The sequence below is a fragment of the Oratosquilla oratoria genome, chromosome 15, assembly GCF_046742065.1.
Source record: "Oratosquilla oratoria isolate Oo_2021 chromosome 15, ASM4674206v1, whole genome shotgun sequence".
Classification (NCBI taxonomy): Eukaryota; Metazoa; Arthropoda; class Malacostraca; order Stomatopoda; family Squillidae; genus Oratosquilla; species Oratosquilla oratoria.
In genome coordinates this window covers 45,476,474-45,502,297 of record NC_134791.1, presented here as the reverse complement: position 1 = coordinate 45,502,297, position 25,824 = coordinate 45,476,474, and the positions used below count along the sequence as shown (strand labels likewise).

At 42.0% G+C, this 25,824-nt stretch overlaps 1 protein-coding gene across 6 annotated transcripts in view; it reads left to right on the top strand.

Moving 5' to 3' along the window:
- eff (ubiquitin-conjugating enzyme E2 eff) overlaps positions 1 to 25,732 on the top strand; it is a 71,416-nt gene extending 45,684 nt beyond the window's left edge. For all 6 annotated transcript variants that reach the window (XM_076198867.1, XM_076198866.1, XM_076198869.1 and 3 more), the window contains 2 exons: positions 7,927 to 8,032; positions 24,874 to 25,732. In XM_076198867.1, coding sequence (XP_076054982.1) covers positions 7,927 to 8,032; positions 24,874 to 25,013 — 246 coding nt within the window. In that variant the 3' untranslated portion in view covers positions 25,014 to 25,732. The remainder of the gene's footprint in view (positions 1 to 7,926; positions 8,033 to 24,873) is intronic.
- The last annotated feature ends 92 nt before the right edge of the window (positions 25,733 to 25,824 follow it).

Here is a 25,824-nt window from a genome sequence, read left to right as displayed (position 1 = left end):
CTACGAGTATAGCTCTCATCCCGTAAAATACAACTGGGTACAACTAAGTAAATATGCACGTGCACACACACACACACCTTCCTGTAGAATGTAACTAGGTAAATACACGTTTGCACATGTGTAGCTGAAGTGCTGAATAATATAATCTATTAAGGGGGTACGCGACACCTGGGGGGGTGAATTTGGTCAAGATATGGCATTTTTCAAAACTGTGTTCAAAATGTTCGTATACCATTTAGAAATAAATCCCGACAAATAATTTTCCAGCCGCGCGCAATTTAAAGGTCTTGGGTGAGGTTTAAAGGGACAGAGTTAAAGGCGCAACCCACACTAGAGAGAGGCGTGCCATTTAGGACCTTCAGGCGCATCGAATAACGTTGAAATTTGATTGAATTTACGCTCGCCTAGTGCTTCAATGGCCAGTACGATAGTGGAGGGGAAGGGAGGAAGGTGGAGGGAGAAGTTTTGCTAACTTTGAGCGAAGCTAAGCGTCAGTTACCGGCTAGCTCTGAAAGGAAAAGTGCGCATGTCTCATGAGCTCTCATTGCAATCTATTACTTTAGCTAGTACATATTACTCTTTAGTACAGTCATCATGGGTAGCAAAAAGAACAAAAGAACATCCACAATGACAAAAAACCGCAGTCAAAGACGACTAGCCAAGACCTCACCACCTCTCACTCCACCACTGCCCTCACCTGCACCTCTGTGACAGTGACAGAGGTAAAGGACAACATTAGACTAAATTCAAAGAGGAAGATTAAATCCAAAGAAGAAAGCAAGAGGAAAAAGATCAAGGCTATACAGGAAGAAGAGAGAAGAAGGGACATCATATGATGCTAGAGGGGGTGCCCTACCAACATAGATTGGTGAGGGGAATCTGATGAGGAAAGAGAAGGCGCCCACTGCTGGAAAATAAACCTCTTTCCAATGATTTAGATACCCTGAAGACCCTCGGCAGTGAGGTTTCATATGAAGAAACTGCCAAAGGTGCAAAAAAGCAAATTATATGATGGTGTCGTCTGTGCGTCGTCACTACTGTGATATGCTTATACTTTAGTTTTTCAGTATTTAAAGTACTTATAATTAAAATATGTTTATTTGTACTGTACTTACTCATTATATAATAAGAATTAAGCCATGAAAAAATCAGTCAAATTGGTGAAACTATAAGCAAGGTACAGATATATTTATATTTCAAGTTGCCATATCTCCATTCGATATTTTTTTACTTTTTTTTTTTTTTTTTTTTTTAATCATAAAAAATCTAAAATACATCAGATTTAAATGAAACTTACAGGGAATATTAGTTTTAGTAACTGCTAGGGCCGATCGTTCGAATATTTTGAATAGGATGAAAGAGTTCGGAGTAATAATGGAAACGACCAAAAAAAAATTATTTTTCACGATTTTTGCCGGACATTAAAATTGAAATGCCTGTATGCAAAAGTATAAAGGAAATTGTTCAATTACTCAATGACCAGCCCTAGGTGTGCCTACTGACTAATCATAGCCAAAATATAAAACAAATTGGTCCATGTATTATGGTGCTGTGCACTTTTAAATGTTTCTACTGGTATACGTACATGTGTACATATGTACATGTTTACATACATCATTCTGTTTCACCTAAAATGTAGGCAACATAGATACCTGTTTACCTGAGAAGTTTCAGCTCTTTACTCTAAATAGTTTAGAAAATGACCTCCAGGTGTCGCGTACCCCCTTAAGTCAAATACAGCACCAATTCCTTTCATATGCTCGGGTGATTTCAGTGAACATAATATAAGAATAAAGGAGACTGCAAGAGACCATAAGGCCTACACTAGGCAGCTCCATATCCATCACCACCTGTCATCCCCATCCATAAAGTTGTCTAATCGTTTTTTAAAACAACTGATAGTTTCAGTGCTTACTACATGGTTACTAAGTTTATTCCATTCATGGACCACCCTATTAGTAAACCAATTCTTGCCTATTTCCTTCTTAAATCTAAATTTGTCCAGTTTATACCCATTACTTCGAGTCCTGCCCTATTGTTTTAATGTGATGACCTTGTTTGCTTCATCCTTGTTATAGCCTTTGATCCACTTGAACATTTCTATTAGATCACCCCGCACTCTACGTCTTTTCAGAGAGTGTAAGTTTAGGTGCCTAAGCCTCTCTTCGTAAGGCAAATTTCTGAGTCCATGTATCATTTTGGTCATTCTTCTCTGTACTGATTCTAGTGAATTTGTCCATTTTGTAGGACGGAGACCAAAACTGTACCCCATAGTCAAGGATGGCACTATCGCTAGATACATACATATACCAAGGCTTTTTCCCCCTTACAAGGGAGGTAGCCAAAAAGGAAAAGGCATAAAATCATTCCCACCCATTCCATCCCTGAATACACTCCACACCCCTCCACCCTCCCTCTTATCTTAGCACCTCCTGGATGATGGGTCATCCCTGCACCTTGTCAACTGCCCTGGGTCAGAAGCAGTGTCGCAAGACACAGCACATCCACAGCAAGGCCGCTTCATTAAATTGGCAACCCCCCCTTTCTGTCCCCCCCATGCATAAAAGGAGAGGACGGGGAGAAATCCCTTCGGGCTGCGTCAAATTTTGTTCACACATACTACCTCACCCCCCACCCATTCCACCTCATGCAATCACAACATCATCCATATACAACCATTCTCCATTCACCCGTCTTCTGTCCTCTCCCGTCCTTCCTCAACAGACATTCCCCTTAGAAAAATCTGAGTGTGAGAGGGACTTGGGAGTTCTGGTAAGTCTGGACCTTAAAACCAGGAAGCAGTGCATTAGTGCCAGAAATAAAGCTAACAGTGCATTAGGCTTCATTGCTAGGACAGTAATGAATAGAAGTGCAGAGGTTATTATTAAACTCTATCTAGCTTTGGCTTTGAGTGAAACTAAGTTGAAAGGGAAGGGTGAGTGTAAGTTTGGGAGTGTAAGTGGGAGGTTATCAGGAGTGAAGAGAGGGCGAGGGAGGGAAGGGGTGGCTATTCTAGTAAGTGAAGAGATAGGTAAACGTGTAGTGGAGTGGAAGGAGGTTTCCTCAAGGATAATGTGGATGAAGGTAAAACTGGGAAAGGAGATGTGGGTCTTTGAAAGTGCATATGGACCTGGCAGTGAGAAGAGTGTAGAAGAAAGGGAGGCCTTTTGGTTAGATTTAAATGAGTGCATAGAGGATCTAGGGAGAACTGTCAATGTGATAGTACTGGGAGACCTTAATGCTAGGGTAGGAAATGGTCCAATTGATGGAGTGGTTGGGAAATGTGGAGTTCCAGGAAAAAATCGTAGTGGAGAGTTGATGGTGGAAATGTGTCTTGAAAGAGTTGATGATAGCAAATACAATGTTTCGGAAGAAAGTCAAGCATAAGTACACATGGGAGAGGGTGGTGGATGGAAGGGTGGTAGATAGAGCGTTGATGGATTATGTAGTGTTAAATAGGACTATGATAGGAAGAGTTAAGGATGTACATGTGCTAAGGGGAGAGGGTGGGGGAATATCAGATAATTTTTTGGAAGGAAGGTAAGTTGAGAGTGGAGGATAGATGGAGAAAGAGGAAAGGGACAAAAGGTAGGGAGGTGCTTCGAGTGAACTCTTTAAATGAAAAGGAAAAGGAGTACAAGAAGAAGCTGAGGGAGGAGTGGGAGGGGGTGAAGGACAGTAGAGCTAGGTGTGGAGAAATGGGGATGGTTCAAGGAGGGAGTCACAAAGTGTGCAAGGATGGTGTGTGGAACAAAAAACAGGAGGAAATAGAAGGAAGGGTAGTGAATGGTGGGAGGAGGAAACAAAGAAGGTTGTAGAAGAGAAGAAGCGAGCTTTCACAGATTGGTTACAAAATAGGACGAGAGAGTCATGAGAGGTACAAAGAAAAGAAAAGAAAAGAGAAGTAAAGCAAAAGGTAAAGGATGCAAAGAGGAGAGCAGATGTGAAGTGGGGTAAGAGTATGACAGAAAATTTTGAAAGTAATAAAAAGATGTTTTGGAAAGAAATTAAGAGAGGAAGAGGAGGCGAATCAAGTAGAGAAGAAAAGGTAAAAGGTGCAGATGGAGAGATGATAATGGAAGAGAGGGCACTGAGGGGAAGATGGGCAGAATATTTTAGGGAGTTGCTAAATGCGAAGGAGGATAGGGAAGGAAAGATAGTTGCAGTTGGAAATGCTAAGAAAATGACCGTGATAAGTGAGGAAAATGGAGGAGAAATAAGGAGGGATGAAGTGAAGGCAGTTGTTAAGATGATGAAAGCAGGTAAGGCACCTGGTCTGGATGGATGCCATGCAGAATGTCTAAAAAAAAAAAAGGAGGTACAGCGATGGTGGACTGGCTGGTGAGGTTATTTAATGTTTGCTGGAGAGAGGGTAGGGTGCCTAAGGACTGGAGGAGTGCCTGTATAGTTCCACTTTACAAGGGAGAAGGGGACAAGTGTGAATGTAGTAGTTACAGAGGGATTAGCTTGTTAAGTGTAGCTGGGAAGGTTTATGGGATGATCTTGATTGAGAGTATTAGGAGAGGAACAGGGGGAGTAATTGGTGAGGAACAGTGTGGATTTAGGATGGGTAATGGTTGTGTAGATCAGATCTTTGTGGTAAGACAGATATGCGAGAAAGCTATAGGAAAGGGGAAGGATATTTTTTGGGCTTTTATGGATCTGGAAAAGGCTTACAATAGGGTAGACAGAAAGTCACTGTGGGAGGTTATGCAGATATATGGGATAGGAGGAAAGCTTCTAGGACCTGTCAAGAGTTTTTATGAGAGTAGTAGAGCTTGTGTCAGGATTAGAAATGGAGACAGTGAGTGGTTCGAGGTAAAGGTGGGACTTTGTCAAGGATGCGTTATGTCGCCCTGGCTGTTCAACTTATACATGGATGGGTTAGTGCGAGAGGTAAATGCAAGGGTAGTGGGTCAGGGATTGGAGATGGTTAAAGAAAATGGAGAAAAGTGGGAGGTGAGCCAGCTGTTTGCTGACGACACTGCACTTGTGGTGGGATCAGAGGAGGGATTGAGGAAGTTGGTGACAGAGTTTGGGAGAGTATGTGATAGAAGAAAGCTAAAGATAAATGTGGGTAAAAGTAAGGTGATGAGATGTACAAGGGGTGAAAGTGGCAGTAGACTGGAAGTGAGCATTAAGGGAGAGCGACTGGAGGAAGTGGATAGTTTTAGATACTTGGGTGCAAATGTGGCAGGAAATGGAGTGAAGGTGGAGGTAGAATGTAGATTGAGAGAAGCGAGTAAATGCCTTGGTGGATTGAAGAGTGTAATGAGGAACAGACATTTGGGAATGGATGCTAAGAGGAGACTGTATGGAGTGATTGTGCCAACAGCACTGTATGGGGCAGAAACATGGAACATAAGAGAGGAAGAGAGGAGTAGTTTGAATGTGTTTGAGATGAGGTGTCTGAGAAGTATGATGGGGGTTACTAGGCTAGATAGAGTGAGAAACGAGGAGGTGAGGAGAAGAATGGGGGTGGAAAGGGAGTTGGGAGACAGGGTTGATGAAAGAGTATTAGGATGGTTTGGACACATGGAAAGAATGAGTGAAGAAAGACTAGTAAAAGAGGTATGGAAGGCAGATGTGGAGGGAGTGAACATGAAGGGACATCCTAGGATGAGGTGGATGGATGGGGTGAAGGGGGCTTTGGGGAAGAGGGGAATGTTTGTTGAGGAAGGACGGGAGAGGACAGAAGACAGGTGAATGGAGAATGGTTGTATATGGATGAAGTTATGATGGATGATGATGTGATGCATGAGGTTGAATGGGCGGGGGGATGGGGGTTGAGGTAGTATGTGTGAGCAAAATTTGACGAAGCCCGAAGGGATTTCTCCCCAGGGCAGTGGACAAGGTGCAGGGATGACCCGTCATCCAGGAGGTGCTCAGAAAAGAGGGAGGGTGGAGGGGTGTGGAGTTTATTCAGGGATGGAATGGGTGGGAATGATTTTATGCCTTTCCCTTTTTGGCTACCTCTTTTGTAAGGGGGAAGAGGCCTTGATATATGTATGTATGTATCTATTTTCGGGGTTGTGTAGCCCTACGTTTAACACACTACACTTAGAGATATTGAAGTTCGTTTGCCATTTCACCGACCATGTAACAATTTATTAAGATCATCCTGCAGAATCTGGGCGTCGTCTCCTGACCTAATTAGGCGTCCTATTTTAGTGTCGTCCGCAAACTTACTAACATCACTATTTATCCCATCATCTAAGTCGTTTATGTACATAATGAACAATAAGGGACCGAAAACCGAGCCCTGGGGGACCCCACTAGTAACATTGCCCCACCTACACTTTATTCCATTTATGGTGACCCACTGTTTTCTGTTACTAATCCAAGCTCTAATCCATTCTAACACTTTTCCTCCTATGCCATGGGCTTTGATTTTATTTAGTAGTCTCTGGTGTGGCGCCTTGTCGAACGCTTTGCTAAAGTCAAGGTAAATAACATCATAATTTTCATTGTTATCTGACGCCTTATATACTTTAGTGTAAAAGGATAGAAGATTAGTCACACATGACTTACCCTTGGAGAAACCATGCTGTGAATCACGAATTAAATTGTGCCCTTCGATGTGTTCTCCGAGTGTATTTACTATTACTGATTCAAGCATTTTTCCTATAACTGATGTCAAACTGATTGGCCTATAGTTGTATATAGACGATCTATCTCCCTTCTTAAAAACGGGAACAAAGTTTGCCTGCCTCCAAGCAGTTGGAACAAAACCAGTGTCTACCGATTTATTGAATATTTCAGTTAACTGGTCTTTTGTTCCTACAGTATTGTTTACACATATATATATATATACAACCTATATGTGCGTGTGTATATACAAGGTCTGTTAGAAATGTATCAGATTTTTTTTTTTTTTTTTTTTTTTTTTTTTTTTCTTTTCTTTTTCTTCAAAACAATGTATTTGAATCAAGCACACTTGCATGAGCCAACCTTGAACTTTTGTGTGCATGCGTAATTTTTTTTTCTTCCTGTCGATAGTGTCAGTTGCTGGCAAGCAGCATTTCCATGAGGTGATATGGAGTGATGTCTGCAGTTTTTCATTGCAAGGTAAATGACGACTGGGATTTGGTTTCTGGGTCGTACTTGTACACCCAGGACTCGTCACCAGTGATGATGGTATTCATGAAGGTGAAGATTTGGCCATGAAGAGTGTGGCAGTGAAATTCGTGCCAAATCTGCTCATGGCGGAGTAAAGGCAACTTCGTGTTGAAGTCTCACAGGACATGCTGGACTTCACAAACAGTGACCCCAACTTCATGAATACCATAATCACTTGTGGCAGGTCTTGGGTGTACAGGTATAACCGGAAACCAAATCCTAGTCATTTTCCTTGCAGTGAAAAACCGCCAAGAGCACTACACATTACATCACGCAAATGCTGCTTGCCAGCAACTGACCATTGACAGGCAGGAAAAGATTCACGCATACACGCGAAGGTTCAAGGTTGGCTCAAGAAATAAATAAATAGATAAATAAAGTTGGATACTTTTCTAACAGACCTCATGTATATATCCCTGAACAGGGAACGTCCAAATTTATGATTTTGCATGGAAGTTGTACCACTTCTGGCATGCCCACTTTACTTTATAACTTTGAGCACTTCTTCCCATAAACCTTTGGTTTTTATTGTTTCTAAAAGTGGGCGTGCCAGAAGTGGTACAACTTCCATGCAAAATCATCAATTTGGACATTCCCTGTTCAGGGATATGTGTGTGTGTGTGTGTATATATATGTATATGTGTGTGTGTGTGTGTATATATATATATATATATATATATATATATATATATATATATATATATATAAACCTATAGGAATAGAATATTCCTTTGAATTGTATGTTTATTCTTTTAATGTACTTTATGATTTCGAGAAGGATTGTTTGTAATAGAATTTTGTTTACAGGTTGCATTCACAACTCGCATCTATCATCCAAATATTAACAGCAATGGTTCCATATGTTTGGATATTCTCAGGAGCCAATGGAGTCCTGCGTTAACAATTTCCAAAGGTAAGTTTTTTTTTTCTCTCTCTCTTTCTCTCTCTCTCTCTCTCTCTCTCTCTCTCTCTCTCTCTCTCCAGTAAAATGTACATTTCTTTTATTCAAGAACAGGTATTGTCTAACAAGAAATTGCTGACTGGGTTGTGTATATCTAAAGAACTTTAAAGAAGGTATTTTACAAACAACTTGTGTGGTGATCAGAACATATAACATTATTCAAAAGAAACATGGAATAAGTTCTTGAAAGACCAGTACCTGTGAAATCAAGTGTTACCTCGATTACAGCCCCACAGCAGCAGACAGTAGTCCTTGAACCCTCTCATAGATTTCACTTGAAAGAAACCTGAGACTGATGTCTACACAATAAGTTTAAGACTATATGTTGTTTGCTGAAAGGAGGAGGAGAGGAATAGCTGCATGTCAGTTCTCAAAATGTTTAAAGATGGAGTTATGATGTGAGGAAGTTGTTGGGGTTTGCAGATAGGTGACTGGGAGATGTCCTTTTTGCATGACCATAGGATGCACCTAAAGTTATTCCTTGCAAACAATAGTTAAGGATAAAATTGGATAGAAGGACATGACTAGTAATTTGACGAAGGTCAATACTGGTATCTATAATTTTGTTCTATCCATATAACAAGAGCTTTTTCCCTCTGATAAGGGAGGTAGCCAAATCAAAGGCATGTACCTATTCCCACCTATTTCACTCCCCCCCCCCCCACCCTTTCCACCCCTCCCATCTCTGCTGCTTGTGGATGATGGGTCATCCCTGCATCCATTTGCCTTAGGTCAAACGCATTACAGCAAAACACAGTACATCCATAACAAAACCACTTCACTTAATCAGCAACCTCCCCTCTCTCTCTCCCCTCATGCAGAAAAAGAAAAGATGGGAGAAATCACTTCTTGGTATAGGAAAATTATATGCAGATGGAGAGAATACTAGAAAAATGCATGAAGAAAATTGCAAATTATAACAATTATCTTGACAGTTTTCTTTGAGGAGTGTGGGGAAATTAATTTTCATTTTAAGTTATGCAAAATGAAAGATGCTGCATAAAGCAGTAACTGGAGTGGATGTGGGTTATAGGATAAAGGAAATGCATAGAAGAGTAAAAATATTTAAGAATAAGTACATATACCAAGGGCCTTTTCCCCCTTACAAGAGAGGTAGCCAAAGTCAAATGTATAACTCCATTCCCACCCATTGATCCCCACATGCTCCACTCATTCACCACCTCTCCCTCTTTTCTTGGGTCCTCCTGGATGACAGGTCATCCCTGCATCTTACCCACTGCCTTGGGTCAGAAGCAATTCAGCAAGACACAGCAAGGCTACTTCGTTTAATTGGCAATCTCCTCCCCCATCTCCTTCCCCTTCCCCTCGTGCAGAAAAAGAGAAGACTGAGAAATCCCTTTAGACTGCTTCAAAACATCATTGACACATACTCGGTAGCCCCCCCCCCACAGACACACACACCTATCCATGCATCACAGCATCCATATACAACCATTCTCCACTCACCCCTATCTTCTGTCTTCTCCCTTCTTTCCTCAACAGACATCTCCCTCATTCCCAACACCCCTTTTACCCCATCCATCTCATCTTCAGTCACCACCTCATGTTCACCTCATCGACCTGTCTTCCACACCTCTTTTATTAATTTTCCTTCTCATTCTTTCCATGTGTTCAAACCATCCCAATACTCTTTCATCAACCCTGGCTCTCCTCCTCACCTCATTTCTTACTCCATCCAACCTAGTAACCCCTACCACACTTCTCAGACATTTCATCTCAAACACATTTAAACTATCAAAATGTTCATCTCTTTGAGATGTGTGGGCCATTGATATTTCACTTTCACATAATTTCACTATTGTAATTCTGCCCTATAATTTAGGGGTGTCTCCTTGTACCTTTGTGAATTGGCACCACATTTAACCTTTTCCAATCGAGTGGCACAATGCCTTTTTTCAATGAATCTTGTCCGCTAGTTGTTCCCTACATTCGTTAACCTCTTCACTCCGGGGCACATCGCACGTCTGGCAGCATTAGCTGCCTGACGTGAGATGTTGCATCCTAATAATCACATTATAGAAAATAAAGTCGGTGCTCAATCGTTCGTTCTCTTTCACCCGTGAATTTTGATAACCATAGAAAATATGATGAAGCCAGTTTAGAGAGAATGGAGGTTACGTAGGTACGACTACAATAAATATAATCAAGATGCTGACGTCTGCATCATCCCGTACCCACTTGCTCCTCATGCCGCCTACATAGGCGTCACCGTATGGAAGTGGTTAAGTTTCTGGTTTGAAATCCCAGCAGGTACTGAAGCTTTTGTTACATCCAATGATCCCAAGAGATTGACCCCTTCCCTTCAACACTTGTATTTTTTAAACCTGATATTTTGCTCCCCTCAATTTTCTTTAAAAAGACCACCACCCACTGTTAACTTGGTGATTACTTCCCAGTGTCTCAATTTATTATTTATAACCCTGTAAAAACATTGTGGTTCATCTTTGCAGTTATCCACTACACCTCTTTCAACATTGCTTTCTTTCTGCCAGCAAATTCTTGCATAGTCATTTCTAGTTTGTAACAGTCTTGTGTTATTGGTTTTTCTCTTCCATTTTCCCCCCAAGCTATGTCATTGGCATATTTTGCGATATCACTTTTTCTTAAACCAGTCCTGTTTGGGCTTCTGCCACTAGTGTTTAGCACATGTTTTTTTCACTCCCCAGTCATAAACGTCAAGAAAGATTTCCCATTTCTCCTTATTCACATGGTATTCATGAATTCCTCCCAGTTTGCTTTTTCCAAGAATTTTTTTCAATCCTAAGTAATCTGCTTTCCAAAAATTCTCTTTCCTGTGTGATTAATTCCTTGGCTCTATTTCTTCATCTTCCAGGTGAAATTTAATTGTTAGATGGTCACTTTTCCTATGGGAGGAAAGGTAGTTCAATGAGCTTATGGTGGTGGGGTCTTTGGTTAGTAACACATTTAATCTTGTGGGAATGTCATCTCCTCTTTCCCAGGTCACTTCCTTTTCCCACTGGGTCATTGTGTTCTCCATTGCTAAACTTGAAAGGGTATTTCCCCAGGAATCTGCTTTGCTGCTTGCTTCCCATTACTCCCAGTTGACCTCACTGCAATTATAATCTCCAATAAAGGCTACATTGCTACTTCATTATGTGTGTATACATAATATACATAAGTGTTTCTTAGAAAAGTGTTTGACCAGACAAAAAGAAGATAGCCCCATCCCAAGAAGATGGATGGCAGCTATACAAGCTCATCTGCAGGCACCAAGTAGAGACACACACCCCACATACTCCAGGGGCTGTCACTTGGTTTGTAGCACATCTCATGCACATCTCCCTTGTCCATATATATATATTGATTGATTATTATTTTTACTTATATTATTTCTCTCTCTCTCCCCCCCCCCCCCCCCCATCCCACATCGGGAGGTCAGTACCTATTTGCCAGTTGCATTGAAACCAACCCAGGCCCATACACTTAGCCCACATTCTCTAAAACCATAAACTACACACACCCGTGCACACAAACACGCACACATACATATACAAAAGACTTTTTTCCCCTTATAAGGGAGGTAGCCCCAAAACAAAGGCATAAAAACCACTCCCACACATTCCATCCCTATCACACTCCCCTCTACCTTCTTCCCTCCATCTTATCTTGGATGACTGGGTCAGAAGCAGTCGCAAGACACGGCACATCCACAGCAAGGCCACTTTATTAAATCGGCGACCCCCCTCTCTGTCCCCTCGTGCAGAAAGGAGAAGAGGGGGGGGAAATTCCTTCAGGCTGCGTCAAATTTTTCTCGCACACACTCCCTCGCCCCCCATCCCCCACCCATTCCACCTCATGTATCACATCATCCATATATAACCATTCTCCATTCATCCGTCTTCTGTCCTCTCCCGTCCTTCCTCACCAGACATTCCCCTCTTCCCCAAAGCCCCTTTTACCCCATCCATCCATCTACTAGGTCGCCCCCTCATGTTCACTCCTTCCACATCTGCCTTCCACACCGCTTTTTCTCGTCTTTCTTCACTCATTCTTTCCATGTGTCCAGACCATCCCAGTATTCTTTCATCCACTCTCTCCCAACTCCCTTTCCACCCCCATTCTCCACACCTCATTCCTCACTATATCCAGCCTATCATACTTCACACACACACACACACACACACACACACACACACACACACATTCAAAAAGGATAATAATAGAAGAGATCTGAAAAAGAATAGCTTCCCACACAATGGTGGATATCTGGAATAAATTGGATGAGGCAACAGTTTGTACAAATACTATTCAAGAATTTAAGAACAAACTCAGCCTGAAAGGATTTCTCCTGGTCTTCTTTTTTGCATGAGGGGACGGAGAAGGGGGGGTCGCCGAATTTATGAAGCGGCCTTGCTGTGGATGTGCTGTGTCTGGCGACACTGCTTCTGACCCAGGGCAGTGGACAGGATGCAGGGATGGAGGGTGGAGGGGAGTGGAACATATAGGAAATGGAATGGGTGGGAGTGGTTTCTATGCCTTTTTCTTTGTGGCTACCCCCCATGTAGGGGGAAAAGCCTTTGGTATATGTATGTAAGAACAAACTTGATGCTGAAAGATACAAAGACAGGTCACTACGAGCATAGCTCTCTTCCCGTATAATAAAACTAGGTAAATAAACACACACATTTGTAGATGATGCAAAAACCATGAAAAGAATGAAAAACAAGGAGGATGGTAGATTATTGAAAAAATATTACACTTTTTGCATGGAGTTAAATAACAAAAATTGCAAAGTACTGGAAATTGGCAACAGTGGCAAAAGGCTATCTGTAAACTATTTCTTGGGAAGTGAACCCATTACAAAAGCAGAAGAGAAGAAAGACTTGGGAGTATTGTTAAAAGATGATCAGCCACCTGTTAGACATATCGGTAGGATTGTGGAAGAGACACTACTGCAGAAGATTAAATTGGCATTCCACTATTTGGATGAAGAGATCATTAAAACACTTCAATGAAACTGATCCGTCCAAGACTAGAATATGTCTAGTATGGTCCCTGCACAGAATGAAGGATACAACAGATTCAGAAGCTACAAAGGGTAGCAACCAAACTGGTCCCCAGCCTGGCAGATAAACCATACGAGGAAAGACTAAAAGTACTGGGTCTGCTAGCTATGAAAGATTGAAGAGAAATAGGTGATAATGATTAGTATGCAGATCACTAAAGTGGATAGATTGCACTGATAAAAGTGGTCTGATTAAAGATGGGAGAGCTTTAAGATGTCGTGGGAATAGATTGAGAAAGACCACATGTCGAAAGGATGTGAAGAAATACATTTTCCTTATAGATGCATATATATATGGAATAGTTTAGGTTATATAGCCAAAGCTCAAACAGTACAAGAGTTCAAATCTGAACATGATAATTGGAAATCAAGGATATAGATTAAGTTGGAACTGTTCATGAATTTGAGTCAAGGTATGTCAGAAAATTAGAGAATAGGCAGGACCTAATGAGTGTTGCTCCTTTCCTGTGTGCTGCAATTAGGTAACTATATGTACATGTACAAAATGCAACACATACAGCTATTAGTTCCACCAAAAATGCACAACAATTACCTACATAAACCAGTATACTGCAGCTACAACAAATGTGTGGCAAAATTTGCACTTACAAATACTTTTCTGTTTATGTACCAAAGACTTCATCCTTCTCATAAGGGAAGTGACCAAGTCAAAGGTAAGCACCTAGTACTATCTACCACCCTTGTTTCCCTCTAATCTTAGCTCCTTGTGAATAAAGGGTCATCCCTGGCTTTTCCCCCTGACAAGGGTGGTAGGCAAAGTCAAAAGGTATAATTTTATTCCTACCTGTTTCATCCCCATCTACTCCACTCCCATTCACCACCCCTCCTTTCCTCACTCTTTTCTTGGCTCCTAAATGATGGGTCATTCCTACATCTCGCCCACTGCCTTGGGTCAGAAGTAATGCAACAATACATAGCACATCCAAAGCAAGGCCACTTCACTTAATTGCCAACCCCCTGCCCTCCATCCCCTCATGCAGAAAAAGAGAAGGCTGAGAGAAATCCCTTTGGGCTGCACCAAAATATCATTCACACACAACCACTCCCTAATCCCCCCATCCCCCACCCACTCACTTCTCTGCATCACATTATCATCCATATACAACCATTTCACTAGTAGTGTTTTTTCCCCTTCCTTCCTCAACAGATATCCCCCCTCTTTCTCAATGCCCCTTTTATCCCCATCCATTCATCCCATCCTTGGTTGCCCCCTCCTGTTCACTCCATCCACCTCTGCCTTCCATGCTTCTTTTACCAATGTTTCTTCATTCATCCTTTCCATGTGCCCAAACCATCCCAATACTGTTTCATCAACCCCATTTCCCAACTCCTTTTCCACCCCTGCTCTCCTCTTCCTTGTTTCCTACCTTGTTGGGCCTAGTACTTACCATACTTCTCAGATATTTCGTCTCAAACACATTTAAAGTTCCTCTCGTCTTCTCTTATGTTCCATGTCTCTGCCCCATACAGTGTTGTTGGCACAATCACCCCTTCATACAATCTCCTTTTAGCATCCATTCCCAAATGTCTATTTCTCTTACTTTTTAATCCCCCAAGGCATTTATTTGCTTCTCTCAGTCTACATTCTACCTCCACCTGCATTTTGCCCATTGCTATTGGTCTGAAGCACTGCACCCAGTCGTAACTTGATTAATTGATTTCATAAGGTGAAGACCCAATGCCAGGTGTGTAGCTTTATGCACTTGGTTCTATTTTATATATATACCTAGGGCCTCTACCCCCATATATTAGAGGCAGCAGCAAAGGCTTTACCTACTTCACTCCCATCCACCACCCATTTCTTTTCTTGTATCTTGGCTCCTCATGCCTGGTTCACACAGTGACCTTACCTCTTCACCCCGTTGTGTAATGGGAGAAATTCCTTAGGGTTGCATCAAAATGTCATCCAGTCAACAATTCTCCACTCACACTTATCCCCTGCCTTCTCCCTTCCCTGTTCAGCATGCCTTTTCCCTTTTACACAAAGCCCCGTTTGCTCCATCCATTTAATTTTTGGTCATCCCTTCTAGTTCACTCCACCCACCTGCTTTCTTCACTCCTTTTACTAATTTTAACTCGTTTTTTTTCCATGTGCCCAAACCATCAGTAATCTTTCATCAGCCATATCAGCCAGCTTTCTATCCCCATTCCCCTCCTAGCCTTATTTCTCACTTTAGCCAACCTTGACTCCCCAATATACTTCTCAAACTTTATCTCGAATACATTTAAACTTGTCCTTCCATCCACTCCTAAATTCTAAGTCTGCCCCATACACTGTCATTGGCACAATTGCCCCTTCATACGTCTATGCATCCATTCCCAAATACCTATTCCTCGTGACACTTTTCAACCCCTCCCCAAGACATTTACTTGCTTCCCTCACTGCAGTTTACCTTGACCCTAGCTGCTCAGTTTCCTGCTACATATGACCCTAAATACTTACAACTTTCCTTATCCTCTAGCCTCTCTCCTTACTTGCAACTTGCTGCCACTTGAACATCTCATCACCATACTTTTACCCACACACGGCGGACACTGTCAAAGCAGGACGTACCGGTACGAACGCTCTGAGCCGCTAAATAGCGATTCACAAATGAACGAATTTCAAAGCGGACCTGGTTGTTTACATAGATACAGTGAAATGAAAGTGAATGCTCGGCACCAAAATGTAAACGTCATTGTATCTCCATTTATATATATATATATATATATATATATATATATATATATGTGTGTGTGTGTGTGTGTAATAAAACCACTTGGAAAATGAACTGAAAGGTGACTGAACATTTTTGTCTATTTAAGACATTTTCAAAGGTCACCTTTGAATGTCTCAAATAGACAAAAACGTTCGGTCACCTTTCATTTTATTTTCCAAGTGGTTTTATTACACATTTTGTGAATCGCATGTTTTTGTGATTCGCATATATATATATATATATACACACACACACTGAATTGAACACCACGGCATTTTCAGTTATTAATTTTCTTCTTGATATTTTCAAGTTTCCTCACTAAAGTTCTAATATTGGGAGGATGAGCGGAAACGAACTTTCCAAAGTTCTCCATTTTAATATTTGACGTTTCGACTACATAGTCATTATCAAGTTACAAGAACAGTTAAGGCAACACAATCTACAGATACGTTACATGGTCACAGGAAAAATAGAATGCTACACTCTTAGGTCAAGCGCGATCTTTAAACCTCCGATGACCTGACCCTGGAAGACTTTCTCAGAGCTTGAGGAGGGAGGGGGAGAGTAGGAGTTGGAGTAAGGTGAGGTGAAGCAGCGTGCTTAGCATACACAGGGAGGTTATGTATAGCATGTCGTGAGGACGTATTAAATAAAGAAATACGTCCTCGCGACATGCTATACATAACCTCCCTGTGTATGCTAAGCACGCTACTTCACCTCACCTTACTCCAACTCCTACTCTCCCCCCCTCACCTCTCCCTACCCCTCCTCACCTCTCCCTCCCCCTCCTCAAGCTCTGAGAAAGTCTTCCAGGGTCAGGTCATCGGAGGTTTAAAGATCGCGCTTGACCTAAGAGTGTAGCATTCTATTTTTCCTGTGACCATATAACGTATCTGTAGATTGTGTTGCCTTAACTGTTCTTGTAACTTGATAATGACTATGTAGTCGAAACGTCAAATATTAAAATGGAGAACTTTGGAAAGTTCGTTTCCGCTCATCCTCCCAATATTAGAACTTTAGTGAGGAAACTTGAAAATATCAAGAAGAAAATTAATAACTGTGAAAATGCTGTGGTGTTCAATTCAGTGTGTATAAAAGAAAACCTGCGCCCTAAGTATGTATGTGTATATATATATAATATATATATATATTATATATATATATATATATATATATATAATGGAAAGAAGCAAAGAAACTCCTCCAATCCTTCCACAAGCACAGTGTCCTCCGATTTATAAGGGAGGAAACAAGGAAGATCCATCAAATTACAGACTGGTCTTCCTGACAAACACAGTAGCAAAAATTTGTGAAAAGGTCATCAAAAATAGATGGGTTAAATATTTGGAAGAAAAAACTATACTGAATCCAAATCAATTTGGATTCAGACAAGGAAGATCATGTACAAAACTTGATCTGCTTCTCAAGATTAATAGACATAGTACAAGAGAGAGATGGTTGGGCAGACTGCCTTTCTGGACCTACAAAAGGCATTTGATAAGGTACCACACAATAAACTAATAAGGAAGATAGAGTGAATAGGTGGTGTCAGAGAAAAATTATTGGAATGGATGAAAGACTTCCTGACTGGGAGGAAAATGAGAGTAGTAGAACTAAATTCTCAAATTGGGAAGAAATGAAAAGTGTCCCGCAGGGACATGGATGAAAGAGTAGTGTGTTATATGAGGGGAGAAAGAGTTTTCTGTCTCTGGCAAGATGGACGGCTTGGATAGGTGGGTTGTTGTGGGTCTTAAGGGTTTCTTTCACACCCTCAATCCAGGTCTTCCTTGGTCTTCCTCTTGCCTTGTAACCTGATTTTTTCTTATTGTATGCTTTGCTGGCAAGTTGGTGAGGTGCCATGTGTGTCAGATTTCCAAACCACCTGAATGTAATGGAGGACAGGCGTTGTTCCCACCATTTCTCTGATTGTGGGGTTTCTGATCATGTCCCGTCTGGTCTTGTTGATGGCTCTCCTCAGACATCGCATCTTGCAGGTGGTTATTTTGCGTTCTAGACTTTTGGTCAGGGTCCATGTCCGGCACTGATCTGTCAAGGTGGGGATGAAGATGGAGTTAATGAGTTTGGCTTTGGTTTCATTAGGGATGTAGGGATGTTTGAGGAGTGGGGCAAGCTGGTAGCTGATGCTGTTGGCCTTCTGTACTCTTGTCTCAATCTCTCTGTTCAGATGTCCGTCTTAAGTGAAATACTGCCGAGGTACTTACTCACTGACTTGTTTCAGTAGAGTTCCGTCGATGCTGATTTTGAGGTTGCTAGGTGTTCTGCTAACCTAAATCGTCATGGTTTTGCTGATGCTGATCTTCACATTGAGCTTCTTGCACTGTGTGTTCAGGCTGTGTGTGTGTGCTCTTGAAGTTGATCTTTTTTCTCATGTACCAGGCTCTGATCGTCTGCGAACAGCATCTCATTCAGGTCTTCTGGGTTGATGTTTGCCTCTCGTGATTTTGTCCATGTAGATGATTAAAAGTAGCGGTGATAGCACGCATCCTTGTCTCTCTCCAGATGAGACATCGAACCAGTCGGTGAGTCCATTCTGGGTGTGGACTGCACTCATACTGTTGGTGTAGATGGCTCTGATGTTATCCAACAGTTGTCCCCTGATGCTGTACTCAAGTGTTTGCCACATCTTGTTTCAATTTACTCGGTCAAACACTTTTTCCTGGTTTACGAACACAAGATTCAGCTCTTTGTTGTGTTGGATTGTCTTTTCACTCAGTTGTCTGAGAGCGAAGATAGCGTCTGTACACCCTCTCCCTTTTCTGAAGCCCATCTGCACCTCACACAGCAATGGTTCCACCTTGTACCTTGTGCGCCATTCTAAGATCATTGCGTATATCTTGCCTGTGTGGCTCAGGAGCGAAATACCTCAATATGTGCTGCAGTCTCTTACTGCCCTTTTTCTTTCTCTTAAACAAACATTAAATAACCTCACTAGCCAGTCCACCATAACTGTACCTCCTTTCTTCAGACATTCTGGCTGGCATCCATCTAACCCAGGTGCCTTAACTGCTCTTATCATCTTAACAGCTGCTTCCACTTCATCTTTCCCTATTTCTCCTCCATTTTCCTCACTTGTCACTCTCATTTTTTAGCACTTCCCACTGCAAATACCTTTCCCTCCCTATCCTCCGCATTTAGCAACTCCACCACAGGGGGAATTCCCTGTGGTGGGGGAAAAGAATACTGCCACCAAGTATTTCCACTTGGATCGTAAGAGGCGAGAAGAAAGGGACGGGGAGTGGGACTGGGCATCCTTCTCCTTGTAGCCCCACAGGGGACATTCCTAAATGAAAAAGTAAAGGCATAAGAGGGTCTGGGAGTTTTCGGACCAGCACCCCAAGGTTTGGGTCTTTTAATGTGCATGGATGTGGTACAGATGAGTAAAAGGGAAGAGATAGGTAGTATGTTTGTGAGAAAGATGGATGTGTTGCTTCGAGTGAAACTAAGTTGAAAGGGAAGGGTGAGTGTAAGTTTGGGAGTGTACGTGGGAGGTTATCAGGAGTGAAGAGAGGGCGAGGGAGGGAAGGGGTGGCTATTCTAATAAGTGAAGAGATAGGTAAACATGCAGTGGAGTGGAAGGAGGTTTCCTCAAGGATAATGTGGATGAAGGTAAAACTGGGAAAGGAGATGTGGGTCTTTGTAAGTGCATATGGACCTGGCAGTGAGAAGAGTGTAGAAGAAAGGGAGGCCTTTTGGAGTGCATAGAGAATGTAGGGAGAACTGTCAATGTAATAGTACTGGGAGACCTTACTGCTAGGGTAGGAAATGGTCCAGTTGATGGAGTGGTTGGGAAATGCGGAGTTCCAGGAAGGAATCGTAGTGGAGAGTTGATGGTGGAAATGTGTCTAGAAAGAGAGTTGATGATAGCAAATACAGTGTTTCGGAAGAAAGTCAAGCATAAGTACACATGGGAGAGGGTGGTAGATAGAGCGTTAATGGATTATGTAGTGGTAAATAGGATTATGATAGGAAGAGTTAAGGATGTACATGTGCTAAGGGGAGAGGGTGGGGGAATATCAGATCATTTTCTGGTGGAAGGTAAGTTGAGAGTGGAGGATAGATGGAGAAAGAGGAAAGGGGCAAAAGGTAGGGAGGTGCTTCGAGTGAACTCTTTAAATGAAAAGGAAAAGGAGTACAAGAAGAAGCTGAAGGAGGAGTGGGAGGGAGTGAAGGATAGAGTAGAGCTAGGTGTGGAGGAGGATGGTTCAAGGAGGGAGTCACAAAGTGAGCAAGAATGGTGTGTGGAACAAGAAGGACAGGAGGAAATAGAAGGAAGGGTAGTGAATGGTGGGATGAGGAAACAAAGAAGGTTGTAGAAGAGAAGAAGCGAGCTTTCACAGATTGGTTACAAAATAGGACGAGGGAGTCGTATGAGAGGTACAAAAAAAAGAAAAGAGAAGTAAAGCAAAAGGTAAAGGAGGCAAAGAGGAGAGCAGATGTGAAATGGGGTAAGAGTATGACAGAAAATTTTGGAAGTAATAAAAAGATGTTTTGGAAAGAAATTAAGAGAGGAAGAGGAGGGGAATCAAGTAGAGAAGAAAAGGTAAAAGGTGCAGATGGAGAGATGATAATGGAAGAGAAGGCAGTGAGGGGAAGATGGGCAGAATATTTTAGGGAGTTGTTAAATGTGAAGGAGGGTAGGGAAGGAAAGATAGCTGCAGTGGGAAATGCTAAGAAAATGACCATGATGAGTGAAGAAAATGGAGGAGAAATAAGGAAGGATGAAGTGAAGACAGTTAAGATGATGAAAGCAGATAAGGCATCTGGTCTGGATGGATGCCATTCAGAATGTCTAAAAAAAAAAGGAGGTACAGTGATGATGGACTGGCTGGTGAGGTTATTTAATGTTTGCTGGAGAGAGGGTAGAGTGCCTGTATAGTTCCACTTTACAAGGGAAAAGGGGAGAAGTGTGAATGTAGTAGTTTCAGAGGGATTAGTTTAAGTGTAGTTGGGAAGGCTTATGGGAGGATCTTGATTGAGAGGATTAGGAGAGGAACAGAGGGAGTAATTGGTGAGGAACAGTGTGGATTTAGGACGGGTAGAGGTTGTGTAGATCAGATCTTTGTGGTAAGACAGATATGTGAGAAAGCTATAGGAAAGGGGGAGGATGTTTTTTTGGGCTTTTATGGAGCTGGAAAAGGCTTATGATAGGGTAGACAGAAAGGCACTGTGGGAGGATATGCAGATATACGGGATAGGAGGAAAGCTAATAGGACCTGTCAAGAGTTTTTATGAGAGTAGTAGAGCTTGTGTTAGGATTAGAAATGGAGAGAGCGAGAGGTTCGTGGTAAAGGTGGGACTTCGTCAAGGATGTGTTATGTCGCCCTGGCTGTTCAACTTATACATGGATGGTACTCCATGTATAAGTTGAACAGCCAGGGCGACATAACACATCCAGGGCGACATACACAATCATGCACGCAAACAACACAACATACACTCTATAAAGGATTTGTGGGAAAACCCAGTTTCGGCTGTGGCCTTCCTTGGGGAGACGGGACTGCTCGGACAGACAGTCTAGGGAACGACAACAACAACAACAACTTATACATGGATGGGGTAGTGCGAGAGGTAAATGCAAGGGTAGTGGGTCAGGGATTGGAGATGGTTAAAGAAAATGGAGAAAAGTGGGAGGTGAGCCAGCTGTTGTTTGCTGACGACACTGCGCTTGTGGCAGGATTGGAGGAGGGATTGAGGAAGTTGGTGACAGAGTTTGGGAGAGTGTGTGATAGAAGAAAGCTGAAGATAAATGTGGGTAAAAGTAAGGTGATGAGATGTACAAGGGGTGAAAGTGGCAGTAGTCTGGATGTGAGTATTAAGGGAGAGCGACTGGAGGAAGTGGATAGTTTTAGATACTTGGGTGCAAATGTGGCAGGAAAAGGTGGAGTGAAGGAGGTAGAATGTTGATTGAGAGAAGCGAGTAAATTCCTTGGTGGATTAAAATGTGTAATGAGGAATAGACATTTGGGAATGGATGCTAAGAGGAGACTGTATGAAGGTATGGGGCAGAAACATGGAACATAAGAGAGGAAGAGAGGAGTAGTTTGAATGTGTTTGAGATGAGGTGTCTGAGAAGTATGATGGGGGTTACTAGGCTAGAGTGAGAAATGATGAGGTGAAAAGGGAGTTGGGAGATAGGGTTGATGAAAGAGTATTAGGATGGTTTGGACACATGGAAAGAATGAGTGAAGAAAGACTAGTAAAGGTCATATTTTGACATAGATTTTTTCTACAGATATAAAAGCAAAGACAGGGTTCTTAGCAATGAGAAACAATCATAAAACAACAGCACTGTATGGGGCAGAAACATGGAACATAAGAGAAGAAGAGAGAAGGAGTTTGAATGTGTTTGAGATGAGGTGTCTGAGAAGTATGATGGGGGTTACTAGGCTAGATAGAGTGAGAAATGAGGAGGTGAGGAGAAGAATGGGGGTGGAAAGGGAGTTGGGAGATAGGGTTGATGAAAGAGTATTAGGATGGTTTGGACACATGGAAAGAATGAGTGAAGAAAGACTAGTAAAAGAGGTATGGAAGGCAGATGTGGAGGGAGTGAACATGAGGGGACGTCCTAGGATGAGGTGGATGGATGGGGTGAAGGGGGCTTTGGGGAAGCGGGGAATGTCTGTTGAGGAAGGACGGGAGAGGACAGAAGACAGGGGTGAGTGGAGAATGGTTGTATATGGATGATGATGTGATGCATGAGGGGGGATGGGGGATGAGGTGGAATGTGTGAGCAAAATTTGACGCAGCCCGAAGGGATTTCTCCCCATCTTCTCCTTTTATGCATGGGGGGACGGAGAGGGGGGGTCGCCGATTTATTGAAGTGGCCTTGCTGTGGATGTGCTGTGTCTTGCGACACTGCTTCTGACGCAGGGCAGTGGACAAGGTGCAGGGATGACCCGTCATCCAGGAGGTGCTAAGATAAGAGGGAGGGTGGAGGGTGTGTGGAGTGTATTCAGGGATGGAATGGGTGGGAATTATTTTTTTGCCTTTTTCTTTTTGGCAACCTCCTTTGTAAGGGGGAAAAAGCCGTGGTATATATATATGTATGTACAAAGAGCAATGACAAAGTTGGCACCAACTTTCTCCAAATTAACATACAAACAAAGATTGTCCAAATTGGAATTACCAACTCTGGAACAAAGAGAAAGAGATCTGCTGACTAGGATCATGAATGGAATAGAAATCCTAGATAGGAATGATTTGCTAAAATGGGACAAGGACACGAAAAGAAACTCAAAAAGGATAACAATAGAAGAGATTGGGGGGGGGAACTTCCCACATGATATCTGGAATATTTTAGATTAAGAAACAGTGTGTGCAAACACTATTCAAGATTTTAAGAAAAAACTTGATGCTGAAAGATACAAAAATGGGTCCACAAGCATAGCTCCCTTCCCATATAATACAACTAGGTAAAACACACCTTCCTTGCATAACGGTATCATCCATACACAGCTGCTCTCCATCTCCTGGCCTCGCCCTTCTTTGCTCAATACCCCCTTCACCCCATCCATCCATCCATTTCATCCTTGGTGTCCCCTCTAATTCACTCTACCTCTGCCTTCCACTCTTTTTACTAATCTTTCTTCACTCGTAATTTCCGTGTGTCCAAACCATCCCAGTTTTTCATCAGCCGTTTCATCTTTTCCACTCCTACTCTCCTACTTGCTTCCTTGTTTCTTACACTATCCAACCTTGTAACCCCTATCATACTTCTCGAACATATTCAAACTCTTTCTCTGCCTCTCTTAGATTCCAAGTCTCTGCTCCCATACAAAGCCATCGGCACAATCACCCCTATTTGTATCCATTTCCATTCCATTCTCTCAACACTTTAATCCCCCAAGGCATTTACTTGCTTCTCTCAACCTATAATTTACCTCTACCTTCACTCTTCCCTTTTTTCCACTTGCACCCCAAATACCAGCAATGAAAAGGTGACAGTGCAGCTTACAGTGGTTTCCACCCCTTTGTAACTTTCACTCCACTGCCAGTAACAGACCCAGTTCTTTGATCAGCACTGCTAAACATGTGCCAAAGGTGCTGGAAACTATATACGACAAGCCCTGTAACAGTAAACCCCAATATATCCATAGCTGTTTTTACATATATATATACCCAACAATTTGAAACTGCATTGAGATCAGGACATTTCCCACACACATGGCCACCACATGATAGAAAATGATTACTTCATTTGTTAATGTAAAGCCTCCTCAATAATGCACAAACTAGCCTGCCCAATTTACACAACACAATACTAACATAACTACATACATACCATCTTAATGCAAAATCCTGAGTGACAAAACAAATGCCTACATCAGCTCCCTACCCTACAGAAGGTGGGGGGAGACTACTTACAAAACCACAAATACCCTTGACTCTTGTATGAAATATAAGATAATGCACAACAGCAGCACAAAGTATTGAAATGGTGGTTAAAAGAAAAATGGTAGTGTGGACTATGGTATTGGTTTTGTTTTTTGTATTAGTTATGTATATTGAGGAATTAAATAGCTTGTGTGTTCATAATGCCATTGGTGATTCATTTGTAATATGTTTGGGGTGTAACATTGCTCTGGAATATTATAGTTTGTAATTGCGTGGTGGTTACAGCTCCAGTTCTTTGTGTACTGGATAGTGTTGGTGAGTGCAGTGCATTGGAGATGAAAGGGCTAGGACAGTGCCCCAAGACTTTCAGAAGCATGGGAATTTAATAGTATGCCCTATGTGCAAGCCACCATTTCCATTCCACTTATCTCACCCAATTAGATGCTATTAGTTACTCAGCCATTGAGCATCCCTGTTATAGGGTGCATAATTTTGTTTTAATGCTAATTTACATAACACAGTGTAAATGTCTGTGTGTGTGTGTATACATATATACATACATATATATGTGTGTGTATGTGTATGTATGTATATCCTATTCTATATGCTGAGAGATTTTTCCCCCTCATAGGGGAGATAATTAAAATATATATATTATTTTTTATTTTCAGTGCTTCTGTCCATTTGCTCGCTGCTCACGGACCCCAACCCCGATGATCCTCTTGTGCCGGAAATTGCACGGGTGTACAAGACTGATAGGGAAAAGTACAATGAGATGGCCAGAGAATGGACCAGGAAGTATGCCATGTGATCACCTCCCTTGCGCTCATGCCTCTTCTGCACATTCACAACTACCTGTCTCCTAAGTACGACCACCTGCACCACCAACCAACCAACCAGCTGCAGCCACAGGGTCCTGAGTGGTCAGTTGCAGCTGGCACAAGACATGTTCAGTCACGCTATTGGAGTACTTTCAACCTAGTGATTTGCTTCCCATCACATGATAAAACAAAAATAGAGTTGGTGAATAGATTGGTCAACAAGTGCCACTGTAATCATTAAAATCTCTCAAATGACAGTGCTTTCTTTCTGTTGGTACACCGACACAATGATAATGTAATCCTTTAGAGGCCAGTCCCACATGTGGGAACATGAACCTTATCAGGGACTGCCCATAGGGTGTTCCAAGGTACCAGTGCAAGTTTCAACATTTAGCGCTTTATTTAATTTCACCTAAAGCAGCCTACTATGTCATTGTTAATTTGTGATTATGAACCCAATCTATGAAGAGCAGGCTGTTGAATAACAATTATATCTCTTGAAAAGGAGCCTCTGACCTGTTGACACAATGCAAACAGCCTTTTTATTATGTAGTGCTGTCCACCTCTTGAGTGTTGTGTTATGGGTACAGTCTTGAATAAAAGAGTAAGGGACAGGGATAGGTGTTGTTCATTTTACATCATACTGAATTCATCATTTGCAGTAGCTGTTTATTTTTACCATTTATTGATAATATAATGATCATTACTACTAGTGTTGTTTGTCACTTGCCCCATATGTTGCCACTTGTTTCTCACCCAGTGAATGAGCAAAGGAAAATATCCAAACTGAACAAAACAAAA